Genomic DNA, 17,298 nt, shown 5'->3' with positions numbered 1-17,298 from the left:
AAATACTGAGTAATATTCAATTTCCTAAAATTTAATATTGGATATGAACTCAGGTCGTCTGCACATAAGCTGCACAGGGCATTTTATCAAAGCACAATTCAACATGCACCGTCCCATCAAGCTGTACTGTACTATATCTCTGCCTTACAAATGGTTGAATAAGAAGTAAGGGCCCTAGATTTTCTAGCTACGGGCTTGGGTGGAAATCCCAGGATTCAATTTCAAAATCATTCTGCCTCTGTTGCACAGAAATGCACACACACACACAAAAAAGGTTTTCAACAATGGACAGCCAAAGCCTGTCATGAATCTGTTATTGAGCTTTTGAAGTCTATGTATGCAATGAGATCTGAAACTCAAGCTCAGTGCAATCGATCAGTCGCCACACTTGTCCATTTTTTCCACAAAACCAGGATGCCACCTCCAACGAGAAGCGTCATCTTCTCTATTCTCTTTTCTGTCTCATTTTCGATTGTACATCACCCTTTTCCCAACACTGAAGTCATATTTCACTGGCACCGAAGCTCCAGTATGGCACTGCTCTCTCTTGGAGCCTCACCTCATGATGGGCTCAGATGAGCGAGGTTAACCTCGACACTTTTATTGGGAACTCAGTGAGAACAACTAGGGGAGACAACAGAACTCCTCTGAGAGGCCCTTGAACATCCCGCGGCTAAAACCGCAGTCTCGCTCTGCTTTTTTGTTCGGAACAAAAAAGAAATCTATCCTTTTATCCAGTCAACTTTTGTAGCATTCAGAGCAAAGCTTGAAGAGATGGTGTTACACAGGTACTGGTGAGAATACTAATAATATTGACTTTAACAAAGGAAAGCTGGATATAATGGGACGTTTGCGCTTTTAACAAGGACGTTTAAAAAGCGTCGAGCGCCTGATTGGAGATACATAAACTAAACTGCAGGGCTAGCCAGTGTGCTGACACAAGCTTCTAATCACCGGCTAATAAATCTCCCTTTCTCACTCTTTTACTTACAAATTATGCAGCTTTTAATAGGTGAAATAAATTTTGCAGTGCACCTGGCTTCTAAAAGAACAAAAGTAAGAAAGAAAGAAAGTAATAAGGCAAGCAAGAAAACCACAGTCGTTGATTCCGTTGTACATTGGAAGCAAAAATGAGCTATTTTTTAACTTGGCAAAGTAACTTGAGCATCATGGGAGTGTGGAGGCCTAATGAGGAGAGTGAGATGTTGTGTGTGGTTGGCTGGTGGCAGGATGTCTCTACATCAGTCTTAACTAAACAAACCCCCACCTGGGAAGCCTGTTAGCTACACTGCAGGCACAGACAGACCCATACCGCAAAAACTGCTACAGTTTGAGAGGCGTATTCCCAGGCAACTCATGCGTCTCTGCTGGCATGCCACTGTCACGTTACGCGGCGTCACTTGTCCAGCTTTTCTGCAACTCCACCAAACTGAAAAACAATGTGCTGATGCAGTGGATATTGAGAAATGGGACTGTGGCTCATGTCATATGTATTATCTGTCAATGAAGCATTGCTTTTACCAATTTTTAATTTATTAAAGTAATAAGGGTAAATGTTCTATATTTAAATGTGTCCCTGAACCACAAAACCAGTCTTGCACAGGTATATTTGTAGCAATAGCCAACAATACATCGAGTGGGTCAAAATTATCGATTTTTCTTTTATGCCAAAAATCATTAGGATATTAAGTAAAGATCATGTTCCATGAAGATACTTTGTAAATTTCCTACCGTAAATATTTCAAAACTTAATTTTTGATTACCGGTAGTAATATGCATTGCTAAGGACTTTATTTTGACAACTTTGAAGGTGATTTTCTCAATGTTTAGATTTTTTTGCACCCTCAGATTCCACATTTTTAAATAGCTGTATCTCGTCCAAATATTGTCCTATCCTAACAAACTATACATCAATGGAAAGCTTATTTATTAAATCTCAAATACAGAAGCCCTAAGTGGTCATGCATCATTTTCTAGTGATCTCACCTTATTTTTCTCATGGGAAAAAAAGTGTCACTTGCCATTTCTCTATTCAGCCACAAGTGGAAACAGAACCAGTGGATCTTCTGCAGTGAATGGGTGCCATCAGAATGAGAGTCCAAACAGCTGATAAAAACACCACTCCACTGTTTTATCAATGAACATCTTGTAAAGTGAAAAGCTCCACGTTTGTAAGAAAAATCCATTATATTAACTTCCTACTGAGGTTTCTGGCTAAAATATGAATCCTCTATCCATAACATTGCTTTCTCCATTGAAAAAATCCTCTTGCCTGAATCAGGAGAGAAATATGCACAGACCAAGCACTGTTTATAAGTGAAAACAGTTCTAAACAAATGTGTTGGTGGGCTTTGTTAAAGTTAAAATGCCTCAGTGATGGATTTGTTTCTTGTGATGTTTTTACCAGACTCTCATTCTGACGGCACCCATTCATTGCAGAGGATCAATTGGTGAAAAAGTGATATAATGCTAAATTTGTTCAAATATGTTCCCATCTACATGTTTGATGGCCTGAGGGTGAATAAATTTTCATAAAATGCATCTGTCAGCCATCCTTCGGCTGGCAATGAAACCGACCACATGTTCAAATCCAATACACCGTATGTGACAAAGTTGTAGCCCTCTCCGGACACTAATTTGGAAACAGTGTTTTACTGAAGGACACAGAGCTGTTTCAGCTTGGGTGAGTCCTCGGACAAAGTAAAAATTTGCTCATCCATGATGCAGTGCTATAGGTATATGTCTTTGTCATCTCTAGACCAAGGAAAAAAACAAGAAAAAACAACTCGTGACATGAGTTCAAGAAGTCGTAGTTAAAAAATGCATGGTTTCTTAGGGCTTTTGCAGAATATTACTTGGTGGAAGAGTACACTGTAAAAAATAAAAAAAACACAATTTGTTGAGCCAGCTTAAAATAATTTGTTACCCTGCTGTCTTGAAATTTTAAATTTAGTCATCTAAAATAAGTTCAGCCAACTTAAAATGTTAACTTGTACTAAATGACAACTTAGATATTTGTGTTTGCTAAACTTTTACAGATGGGTAAGTAACCTAGCTGCCTTAAAATTTTAAGTTGATTTAACTCAAATATCTAAGTTGTCACTTATATATAATTTAACATTTCAAGTTGAATAAACTTTTTTTGAGTTGACTGAACTTAAAATTTGAAGGCAGCCAGGTTACAAATTATTTTAAGTTGTCTCAACAAATTGTTTTTTACAGTGTAGTGTGGCATGGATAGTTTATGGTTGATAAGCACTGAATCAATTTGACATGAACATATTTTGTTTTATACAGCTGAATAATATTTACAACTGTGCAATCACAGTACATCTACGTACTGTATATTGGCCATAATGGAGGTTTCCGAATCAATGCTTGTAGCTTTAAAATGACTTTTGTTAAAGGCTCTTCAGAAAACTTTACAGGTTCTATGTCTTTGTCAGAGGCTGTAAGACCATCTTCTCTAAGTTTCTTGTAAAAATATTTATAACTGTGGAACTCTAGTCAATAAACTGAACTGCCCTCTAAGGCCTCGTCTGTCAGAAAACAGATGCAGCAAAATGCCACAACGAAACCACCTCACAAATTCTGAATATTCCTCTAAATTTTTTATAAATGGGGTCACAAACTAATGAAAAACCTGGTACTTGCTGACATCAACCAAAACCCAGATTTATGTTTTCATAGCACATGCACATTTTTCTTGTCTCCTGATGCCAGATGTGAAAAAAAAATTGGTCCAGTGTCCGACCCTATTGGGAGTTTTACTATGAGTTATATCCCTGTTTTCTCAAGGTGTGTGCAGTCCCGAGGGTGAGCTGTGAAGGACCTGTGCATGGGCTGTAAAGCAAGACAGGTCCGTTTCAGGAAAGCACCTTCACAGTGAATTCATCCCTAAAAACAGGGTCACCGCAAAAGGGACGTATTCTGTCAGAGTCCCTGAAACAAGAACCAAAGGAACTGCATACATGGAAGCCTACCTTTTGCTTCCTGGTTGTTTTTTTCATCCCAAAATACTGGTTGGTGGGCATTTCTGGTCCTTAAGTCAAGTTGTTACACCTTGCAACGATATAAAAATATAAAAACAGTCATTAGTTAAGCAGTATCATAGAGTAAGTGCGCTAATTTACAGTATAGCAGCATCATTGTGATTTCCCAAGTTTGAATATTTTTAAAATGTTTAACAATAATTTGGTAACACTTTACAATAAGGTTCCATTAGTTAATGTTTTAACTAACATGAACTAACAATGAACAATAGACCAATTTGGTGTTTGCAAACAGTGGTGATGTTTTTGTGGGGGGGCGGAGCCTATCTGGTGGCAGAAAATGACAGTTTAAAGTGGCAGTCTATGGAAGTCATGGAATAAAAGAATAAAAATATGAGATTATATTTCAAAATTCTGACTTTATTATCGCTGTAAAAAAAAAAAAATCCCCTCGGCTCAGAATCATAAGATTATAACCCACACTTCTAGGTTTTTTCCTCAGAATTGACAACATTTCTATTGTTGTGTAAAATCGAAAGACCGAACTAGCAAATATAAACTTGCATTAGTGATGAAAAAAGCCAGAATTGTGAAATAAAGTAGGTAAACATTATGTAAAATGTTATAGGTTTAAACAGTATTTCATGCTGGAACTGCAGAGCTAATATAATATGTCCCCTATGAACAGCATATGTGAATATTATGTAGACAAATTGTTTAAATCAAATTTACGCTTTAAAAGCAGAGTAATCATAGCAGGTTTCATCCATAGTCTGTCCATTTAAATGCCTGCATTTAGCTTCAAATTGCATCTTTGACAACACACTCTCAGAAATAAAGGTACCAAAGCTGTCACTGGGGCGGTACCTTTCAAAAAGTACATGTTTGTTCCTAAAGAGTTCATTTTGGTACCTTAAAGGTACATATTAAAACCTAACAGGTACAAAGTGTACCTTTTGAAAAGGTACCACCCCAGTGACAGCTTTGGTACCTTTATTTCTAAAAGTGCAATATGCTATAAAAATGATTTGCATTTCAATTCTGACATCCAAAGGCTCAACAATACTTTTTTTCTCTTTGGATTTTACCCGTTTTGGATTTTACCTTTTGAATTTTCTAATTTTTTCTATGGATTTTACCCATTTCCCTTCACTTGTTACTAATGTTTTTAAGTCTATTCACTTATTACAATATTTATTCATCTTTGTTAATGTTAGTTAATGAAAATACAGCTGTTCAGTCTTATTTCATGTTAATTCACAGTGCATTAACTAATGCTAACAAGCACAACTTTTGTTATTAATAATACATTGGTTGTAGAAGTAATACAGCGCTGTAGAAGTATTGTTCATTCTTAGTTCATGCTAACTAAAGTAGTTAAGTAATGAACCCTAGTGTTACCAATAATTTTAAAAAGCACACTTCTTGATAATGAATGAACTTTTAAAGAACAAACCAACCCTGAGAAGTATTCACTGGAGTGCCCAAGTGTGACAACTAGCCTTTGTTTGCCTTCATATTAAGCTGTAAACTTGAGTTTGTGGTTTTTAAAACTGTATAAACACACTATATGTTCTCTCACACTCTCTCAGTCACTCTTAAACACAACGTCTAGAAAAAAACCCAACCTGACAATACGACGCAATCAGAAATTAATACCAACATATATCCATTTCCTTCTGCCTCTCCTCATTTCTCCAACGGTTCTTGTCTGACAGACGCGGCTGTTCAGCCAATCAGCTGCGAGAATTTCTCTCCGCCCCGCCGCTATTGGTTGATCTCTGGAGACTCGGGGGCTGTTCCGATATTAATGACCGCTGGGCAGACAGCGGCATGTCAATGTGACAAGCGAACGAGCGGCTGCAGATGCGCCTCTGAACGCGGAGGAAGGAGGAGGTTGTCAGTGCGAGGGACTCTAAAAAGCTTCCAGACGGCTCTCACCTGGCGGATTTCGCCTCATTCGCACGGCAAAATCTTAACGTTAGGAGCGCAAACCAATGCTGTTTTTTAATCTGCGTTAAAAAGAAGAACAAGCGCGCGTATTTTCATTTGCGTGGCGCGCTTCCCGCTCACTGGAGCACTGCGCTATAGATGAACGGAATACATGTCGCTTTATCGACCCGGATGACTTACGCTGAAACGGTAAGTTTGAACATTTTCCGACCCACCTCATCTATCTGGTTCATAAATATTAATTTTAGTCGGTATTTACTGCATGAGCATCCACATTCAAGTTGCGTCAGAGTCATTCTTCCACTGCAAAACGACCGTGAAGGAGCAGAAATGGAGGGAAATGGATAACAAGCACGTAGGTAGTTGAATAAATGGGCATGTCAACCTGGAGCACAGCATTCCTGTTGCTGATGTCGCGGTCGGGGAACAAACACATGTGTGCATCAGCATCAGCGGCAGCAACAGGAAATCTGTGCTCCAGCTTGGCATGCGTATTTTTTGGACACAAGGCACGTCCTGGACGGATAGCCACAGGCAGTCTTGCATCTGGCTGTTCTCAATCTCCCTTAAATCACCCTGTTGCCGTCCAAGATGTTCTACAGCACCCCTATAGCACATGCATTTCAAATGCAATCGCCTTGAGCATCCACTGTACAGTAAGTATCGTGAAATTAATGTATATAGCTTTGAAAGGAGGCATTGTGATTCTGATCCATTCCTCTGATCTGCATTCATTGCTTCAGCCTAATTTATACCGTCCACAGCACAACACCTCCTATGCAGATGATGATTTTCTTTTTTCTTTTCTTTTTTTTAACCCCAGCTGTTAATCACACAAGCAGCGAGTTTGCCTCCCACATCTCTTTGTAGACGGAGGCGTTGAGGAATCGTTGCAGACTGGCATCATACTTTCTAAAACACGGATTGCAAATAGCATGTGTTTGCATGCATGCATCATTGTAGCAAATATTTAGGATAGTGCATGAAATTAGTAGAATTATGTTAAAACAAGTAAGTGCATTTATCCACATAAATATTCATATATGACCCTCTACTAGTAAGCAGAAACCAGTTAGATCAGTAGGTTTGAGAAGCAAAAGTCTTGGGCCTGGGAGAAAAATATGGAAGGATTGGGCTAATGAGTAGGCTTTCCCATAGAGGACCTTAGTGAGGCCACTGTAATCACAAGGCCTGGGACAGCCATTACCTGTTGTCCCTCACTGACGGCAGGCCACTGACTCGTTACAAAGCAAAAATGTTGACCGAAAATTTGTGCGGCTTAATGACACACATTACTCTCCAACCAGTTTGCGTCCTTATAGTCTCTTTCATGCCAAACTCTCCAAACTCAGACCTGAGCGGGTAATTCTTAATCACAGATGTAATCACATGGGCCACTTGATGGCTGCACTAATTAACAGACAATAACTAAAACCCTTGATATTAAGGATCTCTCAGACGCGGCTTCTGTGAGCACGCTGGAGTGTATAACTGATTTCAGTATCTCTTTGTATGATGAGGTGCTGGAAAATTGCTTTCTCTGATCGTTGCGTCATACCAAACAGTTTAAAGCACGATGCAGTGGTGGATGTGTGGTTTGAAATCCAATTTATGCAAGCCTGCATTGTCAGTGCAAATTGGTGTGGGCTTCGCAACAAAACATCACAACGTGAGTGCTGAAACATAGCGAGTGCAGCGATTCATTAGCTTAACACTTCATCAAGCAAATGCAAGATTAAAATGCTTTCATGTTCTGGCGGAGCATAACGCTAGCCACGCTAATATCATGGGTTCATTTCCCATTGAAAGCATACCTTGATTGCACCGTGGGCTGCTTTGGATAAAAGCATGTGCCAGATGCATTAATGAAAATGTTAATCTTAACATGCAGAAAAATGATGAATGCACATTTTGAGGTATATATGTGACCCTGGATCAGAAAACAAGTCATAAGGGTCAATTTTTTGAAATTGAGATTTATACACCATCTGATTTATAGACCAAGCTTTCCACTGATGTATGAAATACAACTTTTTGAAAAACTGGAATCTAAGGATGCAAAAAAAAAAAAAAAAAAAAATATATATATATATATAGAGAGAGAGAGAGAGAGAGAGAGAGAAAATCACCTTTAAAGTTGTCTAAATGAATTTCTTAGCAATGCATATTACTAATCAAAAATCAGGTTTTCATATATTTACGGTAGGAATTTTACAAAATATCTTAATGGAACGTGATCTTTTTTTAATATCCTAATGATTTTTGGCATAAAAGAAAAATCAATAATTCTGACCCACGCAGTCTATTTTTGGCTATTGCTACAAATTTACCTGTGCTACTTAAGACTGGTTTTGTGGTCCAGGGTCAAATATATGTTGCACTCATCATGTCTAATACAAAAAGAGGTGAAAAAAAAATCTAAGGCAGGGTAAACTAGCTTTAATGTCTCCTCCCCAATCTCCATCATTTGAAAAGGTCACCACACTCCACGTTCTCTCATTGTTGCAAACGCTTCGACTAGTTCTGTTTCAAAATATAGACTTTAATAAGAGAATATGATAGCAGCATATGCTATCTGTGTTTTCACGAGTAAACAGAGCAGAACCATCTGAGAAGCACTGCTGTGCTCTCCATCTGTTCTTAGATTAGACTGATACCTGTAGTAGAGGCATCCGGTGCGGTATAGAGCGCATACTGGGAGAACTGGGATCTCATTATGTCTAAACAGTCAAGCTAGAGATGTTTAGAATACAATAAACCATGCACTGCTACACAGATAGATCGACTGACACTTGCTGTTGGGAACACACTTTCAATCAATCAGGCCCAATTAGAGTGAAATGCTGTATTTGTACCCTGGGGGGATTTTATTGGTTTTCATAATTGGGTTCTTCATATATAGTGTAGTTTAGTGATGCAATTATTCTTCCCATTTTCCTCAGGCTGGGGTATGCATGTTAGAGCAAATAGCAGTGTTACATGTCTCTGTGGTTGCATCGATATACGTCAGAATTTTCTTAGGAGCACATTCAGAACCTTAAGGGAAAATGCTGGAAAACTCTCTTAAAACTAAAAGAGAATGTACAATAATCCCTTCCAGTGAAGACTGGCTTAGAATGGGGTCAATAATAGGAATGAGAGATAAAGAGACACTTTATTGGTCCTTGATGGGTAATGTAGCAACTACCTGTAAATAGTAGCCCCTACTGGTTTACAAACCTTTTGGCCTCAAATAGCATGCTTTTTCGCTTACATTTAATTAGTGCTTGCATGGCAGAACTGTATTAATAGGCCTCTTTTCACTTTTCAATTGTTGAAGAAATATTAAAACTGAAAGAAAGGTCACTGATGTTTACCATTCAAAATCTGACATTGTAATATTTGCGATTGGAATAGCAATTGGTATTTTGGTCCTTGGATCTACTGTAGAGTTTAAAGTCGCTCTTACAGTGCAAAGAAAGTGTTGCGTTGAGCGTGAGGTCTCGTACTCAGCAGAGAGAAGGTAAATAATTAATAAAATAAGACGCACACTGAGTGTCATGACAACAGCAAAAGTGCCTCTGATGTGGCATTTCATTTACACAGAACCAAATCTTAAAACCTGTGCTTGTCTGCAACATCACCACTGTTCTTTTTCCGTTTTGCAAGCACTGACATTTCCTTCAGGAATTGCCATCGAGTTAATTTATGTCGGTACGAATTAGATTTTCCTAAAAGAGCAAATCAGCATCAAACAATCAGTAAAATACTAAAATGGTTCATGTACACTTGAATTCAATGAGGGAAACAAACAACGGCAGTGGAAAAGCTGAAACCTGTGGGGTCCGTCGGTTAATTTGGAACATTGATTCTGCATTAACCGTCGACTCGGTGCTGATTTTGCGAGCACACAGGAGCAGGTGCAAAGGGAAACGTTCCTTGAGCATTGCACTGGAAACTTCATTATGCACACACATTGCATAGCAAAGCCTGTTTAATGGACTCTTCCCTTACCTTGAAAATAGTGTAATGGCAAATCAATGAAGTACAGGGCAGCGGGAGGAGCTGGGAAACAGACTATGCCACCCACTGAGAGGCCTATGCAAACTAGCTGGCAGCTAGGCCCTTTGCGTCTTCTTCTCCAGGCCTGAGAGAACAGCGTGCGCAGAGCATGTGAAGAGAAAAAGGGAGAAATACGAGCTTAAGTGAAACACCAAGAGGAGAGAAAGCATGGGTGCAAGAGCAGCGGTGTCTTTCTGCAGACATTTGTGTGAATGAGCGAGAAAAATTCTCGAGATCATTTGAACAATATTCCCTCTGAACCATCTCTATGACACAAAAGGGCTATTTCTACAGGAAGCAATTGCACCTCTGCCCTACATTCTGTACATGCGATCTGTATGACAGAAGTTTAACTGAAAAAGAAAGCCTACAGCTAAATCTGGCATCATATATATATTTCAATCACTTATGTAAGCTGTGGTGGTTTGGGACCTGTAAGGAATAAAACATCATCAAATCAAAATGCATTATTTGCTATTTTCAGAAAAGTGTGCTCAATGTGCATTAATGTAGACGCATCCCTAGTTTACAAGAGTTGCTGCAGCTATTTTCCAATCTGCAGAGGTGCTAACTTGGGGTTTAAAAGGACCTCAAACTTAGTAATCAGTCCCCAGCCCAAGATTTACAGCCTATCTCAAACAACTCGGCCTAAAGCAAACACAGGATCCGAGCTGCCACCGTTCAGCCAGAGTTACTTCCCAGGGTCAGTAGGCCTTCTGCCCACCAGACACATTTATTCAAACATGCCCCTATATTTTACAGGCCCAATCAAGGTGATGCTGGCTCTGTGATATCAGGTCTGGCAAATAATGGTGGGGAGCGTTTCTCTGACTACTCTTCTCTCCAATTTCGTTGACTGACTCTGCAGTACATCAGGACGGTGATTAGAGGCATCCATCTTGAAATTCCATTTTCTCTGGTATTAGTTACATTTCTCTCTGTCTCTGAATGCGTGGCACACTATGCAAGGTATTGCCACTTAAGCTCTGTGAGCCACAGTGTTGTTCCACGTCCTTACGTTTGTACGTTCTCACCTACACTTAACTGGGTTAAGCCTAATTTCCTTCATTTGTCTTTGACTGGAGTTTTTAATGGGCGCGCCATACCTTTATTGCTGTTACAGAGTCAGTGGAGGTTAATACAGGTTTAGTTGCATTAGTGTGCCTCCTCTCCTGGGAGTGTTTTTTGTAGATACTCTAACAGAAACAGCCTCCAGAACACGATCATGAGCCAGCCATTACCCAGAAAAAAAGACATTATTTACCATCGCAGAAACTAGGGCTCTAACAGGGTTATTTCTAGAAGATAGTGTATCGATTCTGTAGTCTTAAAATGACTAAAAAGTTATTTGATTTTTTTCTCACTTCACAACATGTATGCAATAACGATGCCTGTGCTACGCAGTTTTAGTTCCTTTTTAAGCGGTAGCTGAATAATTGCATTCTGAAATAATGTACAGAAATCTAACAGTTGGAGATGATGCTGTTGACTGCGGAAACCTTGATTTAACACACTCATAGCGGTGCCAAATTATTCATGCCCCATTGAACTACGCCTTTATTGTGCATTGTTAAATGGTCCCGTTCACAATGTGAAATCACTGAACACGGAAACTCTGGCCCTGCATCAAAAACATAACCTTGTCTAAAAGGGCAAGGTGATAAAAACCAATCCTGCACAACAGAAAATGGAAAGAAGGATCAAGAAATACTGTATGTGGACTGTCAACACAGTTCTTCTAAATGCATCCTAAATGCAGTTCCCTATCTTCTAATTCTAGAAAAATCAGGGATCCAAAACTATCACGGAAGAAGAGACTAGAAAGATTAGAAGAAAAACAAACCGCGGTTTCATTTATTGCACATCAACGCTATGCTGTCAAAAGACAAGCATGCCTACGCACTGCATTAGTAGTGAACCTGCACTACTAGAGAGAACATGCAGGTGCTGTAGGAGCAGTGCTCCATTTAACACGTCAGGAAAATAGGCCATTCGTGTCAGTCAGGAAAACTAGATGCATTTTCCAGTATTTATGGCTGACACAAGTATTGTCAAGCATCCATTTTCCAACCGCCGTGAGAGCGGTTTCAGCACACCTATGAGGTGCAATAAACCCCTAAATTTAAAAGCACTCGTTATCTGCTAGGCTTATTAACAATTTGCCGTTCGTTGTCCATGGGATGAGTCGGTGTAGTTCAGTGTACATGGAGAGATATTAACAGATCAGACGCAGTAAGATCACCTGATCTGGAGAAGGCCCTGTATATCATCATTTCAAATAGATTCTGCTGCAAATATTATTCATCATAAAGGTCCCTGTATTGAAGCCTTTTCTGAGTGTTCTTGGATTAATGAAGAATCTTGTTGCCTTGGAAAATCACACATTTCGCCCCCTCAATTACTCAACCAAAAAACACACTCTCACCTCCACAGAGCCTTGAGGGATGAACTCTGGGTTTCTCCGTCTGTAAAGCTTACTGAAGACTTTCCGTGGTATCCTCATTCCTCACCACCTTCCTTAGGCACTGAAGTTGAAAAGAGGGATGATAGGGTGATGGAACAGTCTCCTTTTTCTTTCTGTCTGTCTTGCTCGCTTGCATTCTGGCTATGGCTCTTTCCATAGTAACCCTGGTGATGTGGAGAGCTCTCATAGAATTGCAGATTTTTCTTTGGTATTCTGCATAGAACAACAAGGATAGTTGCTTTTAACAGTGGAAAAATAACAAATTGGTATTTAAAAATAATGTTAAGACTCAACGTGTCGTTAAAATATTTAAAGTATATGTTGTTTAAAGCCCAATTGTATTGTTTTCACGGAAGTGCAGAGTAGTGAGAATGTTTTGTGTACATGGCTATAACATTTCATCACAGTGAGTTGCGTCTGGGGAATCTAGCCCCTTGAAAAATAAGCAGCAATATTAATGCCTACAAGTCAAACACACTAAGCTTCATAATTCACACATTTCAGGGAACTTCAGTTCCAGAATCCCAAAATAATATCTAAGGTGAAGGACACCCATATCCGCATGTCAAAGGCTTAGCGTGCAAGGTACTGCTGAATAAAATGTCAGCAGACATCAGAGTGCTTTAATGTGGCTTTTGTAAATGTCAGCATGCCTGTCTTGCCTTAGTGATGCCCTTGCATTTTTCCGGTAATTATATGCTAATATTTTTCATCTCTTTCTTCTTATTTTCTTCAGGTAGAAGTGGATTAGGCTGATGATGGCATCATCTGTAGTATTAAATGAAATGAACGACCTTGCATCTGCCTAGCTGAAACCGCCGCCACCTGAGGTTTAATGGTGACCTTTTTACCTTTATCTGCTGAACCAGTAAAATTTCATGCACCACCTTCAATCTGAATTACGGGAGACTTGGCGACGGGACTTTGCATCTGTTGACAGCACATCAGTCAGGGCCTAGGGAAGGCCCTCTGTTGAATTCAAGTGATCACCACAAATGGTTGATTATTTTTGAAGTGAAGTGCTTCTGCCACAGAATCTTCAAGGACCAACTACTTACTGGTGGGAACTGTGCCAATATGAAGGACATATCATTTGTGGATTATTTGCTAGTGGGACTTGCAGTGACTACCTTGGTTCTTGCTGCAGAAGAGAGAGTCAGTTGTCCCAAACTTTGCGTATGTGAGATTAGACCCTGGTTTTCCCCTAGCTCTGTCTATATGGAGGCTCCCACTGTTGACTGTAATGACCTGGGACTTTTTGACCTTCCCTTGAGATTGCCATCTGATACACAAGTCGTTTTACTGCAGACCAACAACATTGCTAAGATTGAGCGCCCTTTGGATTACCTGCCAAACATCACTGAAATTGATCTCTCACAAAATAACCTGTCATCAATAAGTGATGTCAACATCGGCCACCTCCCTCAACTCTTATCCCTACACATGGAGGAAAACTGGATATGTACCCTACCAGACAACAGCCTTTCTCAACTGACCAACCTTCAGGAGCTCTACCTGAATCACAACCTCATCTCGTTCATTTCTCCCGAGGCTTTTCGTGGCCTTCAGAGCTTGCTGAGACTCCACCTCAACTCCAATCGGCTTCAGAGTATAAAAAGCGAATGGTTTGAGCCCTTGCCAAATTTGGAAATTCTAATGATCGGGGAAAATCCTGTCCTCTCTATTCAGGAAATGAACTTCAAGCCTCTGAGAAACCTTCGCAGCCTGGTTCTTACTAGAATGAACCTGTCACAGATACCAGATGATTCACTTCAGGGCCTTGACAATCTGGAGAGTATCTCATTCTATGATAATACGTTCCCTAAGGTACCCCATGGTGCTCTCAAGCACCTCAAGAGCCTCAAGTTTTTGGATCTTAATAAGAACCCCATTGGGCGAATTCAAAGGGGCGACTTTGTGGACATGCTCCATCTTAAGGAGCTGGGCATTAACAGCATGCCTGAGTTGGTGTCCATTGATAGTTTCGCCCTCAACAACCTCCCAGAACTGACCAAAATCGAAGCCACCAACAACCCCAAACTTTCCTACATACATCCGAATGCTTTCTACAGGCTGCCGAGGCTGGAAACTCTAATGCTAAATGGGAATGCTTTAAGTGCCCTCCACAGGATCACGGTGGAGTCCCTCCCAAATCTTCGGGAGGTTAGCATGCACTCTAACCCTATCCGCTGTGACTGCGTTGTACGGTGGATGAACATGAACAAGACAAACATTCGCTTCATGGAGCCTGATTCCCTGTTCTGCGTGGAACCTCCGGAGTACGAAGGTCAGCATGTGCGGCAGGTTCACTTTCGAGAGATGATGGAGATCTGCCTGCCTCTCATCTCTTCAGAAAGCCTCCCCACACAAATCAGTGTGGAAAATGGGAGATCGGTGTCTCTTCACTGCCGTGCCTTCGCTGAACCTGAGCCAGATATTTACTGGGTGACTCCGTCTGGGAGAAGGGTCATCCCAAATGCTGTTTCCGAGAGATTCTACATGCACCCTGAAGGCACTCTTGATATTTATGATATCACTGAGAGCGAGGCTGGATTGTACACATGTGTGGCACACAATCTTGTCGGGGCAGACCTGAAATCTGTCTCAGTGGAGGTAAATGGATACTTCCCACAACTTGTCAATGACTCACTGAATGTCAACATCGAAACTGTACAGACCAACTCTGTGCTGATATCCTGGAATGCCTCTCACGGGAGCCTGGCGCCAAACATTAAGTGGTATACAATGCCCACCGCAAACCATCCCACTGTGGCGTTCACAGCTAGGGTGCCATCTGATGTGACTGTATATAATCTCACACGCCTCAACCCTGCTACAAAGTACAAAGTGTGCGTGGACATTCACAGCATCCATCATAAACACGACACCAAGTGTGTCAGTGTTCTAACTAAAGGATTAGAACAAGCCGCAAAGGACTCCGAGAGGTGGGACATGGCGCTGATGGCTGCTTTTGCTCTGCTTTTCATTGTGATCTCAGTGGCCTGCTTTCTGATTTATGTCTTTATGAGGAACCACTGCATTTATGGAGAACTGAAGCGATACCCTTCCAAAATGGCTCTGGTGTCTGAGACCAGCCAGCAGTCTCCCTTTACAAGGCTCTGGATTTCTGGGAAAGGAATGCCAGCTGCTGTTGAGGTGAAAGCCACAGTCATAAATGTGTTGGACAATGCATTTTAAGCCACACATGCAGAGGACCACAAAAACTACAAGCAAATTGACAAGGCAAGAGCGGAGAACATCCCGTTCCAGCTTGCCGTTTATCTTTTTGCCTTGAAACAGACATCAAATTCAAATGGAAGGGATGTCTAAAAATCTATACCTAGCTCTATAGCCCCTCATCATGAGCTGTCAGATGTGGCAAGTGGCAATGGAACAGTGGTAACTAGCGAGAGGTAGAGACTTGCTGCGAAAACACGCAGTGCGATATTTCTAGGCCATTCACTGAAATCAGATGATATTAAGACATCAGGAAGGTGTTGTTTCTCATACCTGACTGTTAAATGTGTAAAGAGTAGTGGAACAGTCCTTGTGGTCCCAAGCAATACCGTCTGTGCTGTACGACAACCATAGGCGTGTTAGAGACCCGACTGTTTGTTGAGAAGGAAATCCAGTAGAATAGAAGATTACGGTGATTATGATGTGAACTTTTGATGAAATATGTCGTTTTTCTATTTAAAAGCAGATCTGTCTTTTCATGCCTAAAAATTGTTATATATTCTATCCAGAAATGTAACAGGTATCTTCTGTGCAGTAGCCAGGCAGTAAACAAGTGTGAATTACTTACAGTATGAAAGGTACCTAACCTACGTAACAAGACCACACATTTGCTGAATAAAACACAAATGTACATCTTAAGGAATCTATATACGTAAATATATATTATATTTGATTATATTACAATCAGGACTGGATGTTGTTGAATGCAGACACTTTAAAAGCATCTCTCAGACATAAATTGCAAGAAGGTTGATCACGACAGGGTAAGTGCCTACTCCTGAATCTTAAGACGAGACAAAAACACTTTTGAATGTTACTTCTAATGGTTTCCTGAGAGATCCCTGGAGAACAGAGCCATGATTCCAGCCTCACATGCAAATTTGTGCAAATACTATATGAGTATTTTTAGCATAAACATGGTTTAAAAGCATTGCGTCCTTGCTTTGAGTGTGAAAAAGCCATTTTTATATTGACTGTGCTGTCTGTTCTACCCTAAGCACATTAGTCCAAATCAGACCAATGTGCTTAAGGTAATGTAAAAAACTAAATAAATGTCAGCGTTTTTTTTTCTTCTCATGTTGGAATCAGGATGTTTACTGATCTAGGTTCTGGGGAAAAGCCTTACCGTGATTAACGAACGTGTCTTGAAGGAATAGTTCATCCAGAATTGAAAGTTCTCATGTTGCTCCAAACCCACACTAAAGAAGGTTAGCAGAATCTCCAAGGTGCTCCTACCTGTGCAATGAAAGTGAATAGGAATGGACACAGTCAAGCCTACAAAAACAAGTCAACGTGGAACATGTGGCAGAAATGAAATTACAGCTCAAACATCTTTTGTTTCACAAAACGAGTCAAATTCGACTAAAACAACCGGGTTGTTTATTTTCTTCTAGTGCCATAAAGAGGGGACTGCCTGCTTCAAGTCTAAGACAACCGAATCAGCTGCGAAGAATCACACTGTATTTGCTCCATTTAAGATCCAGCACAGACTTACAACCCAAAAAATTACAAACATGATGAATGCTCGTCAGCCACTGACTGACACAGAGGATTTGTCAGACAGGCGTGCTCGTACATCAGCGAGGCTTTCAGCAGTGCAGACAGGCCTTT

The 17,298-nt window shown here is 40.4% G+C and overlaps 1 protein-coding gene across 2 annotated transcripts; it reads left to right on the top strand.

Moving 5' to 3' along the window:
- Positions 1–5,811: 5,811 nt before the first annotated feature.
- On the top strand, positions 5,812–16,764 carry LOC127164432 (leucine-rich repeat neuronal protein 3). Of its 2 annotated transcripts, none has more exons than XM_051108391.1 (2): positions 5,812–6,134; positions 13,191–16,764. In XM_051108391.1, the coding sequence occupies exon 2, from the start codon at positions 13,528–13,530 to the stop codon at positions 15,646–15,648; it is 2,121 nt and encodes a 706-aa protein (XP_050964348.1). In that variant the 5' UTR covers positions 5,812–6,134; positions 13,191–13,527; the 3' UTR covers positions 15,649–16,764. The 2 variants fall into 2 exon arrangements, with proteins under 2 accessions (XP_050964348.1, XP_050964347.1); XM_051108390.1 differs by having other exon boundaries at positions 13,187–16,764.
- The last annotated feature ends 534 nt before the right edge of the window (positions 16,765–17,298 follow it).

Source organism: Labeo rohita, chromosome 4, assembly GCF_022985175.1.
Source record: "Labeo rohita strain BAU-BD-2019 chromosome 4, IGBB_LRoh.1.0, whole genome shotgun sequence".
NCBI classification, from domain to species: domain Eukaryota; kingdom Metazoa; phylum Chordata; class Actinopteri; order Cypriniformes; family Cyprinidae; genus Labeo; species Labeo rohita.
Note: the sequence above shows the minus strand (reverse complement) of the source record. Positions and strands in the feature narration are given on the sequence as shown.

Bases quoted from the DNA above. Each gene is read 5' to 3' on its own strand.
- LOC127164432 (XM_051108391.1), top strand. From the start codon at position 13,528: ATGAAGGACATATCATTTGTGGATTATTTGCTAGTGGGACTTGCAGTG.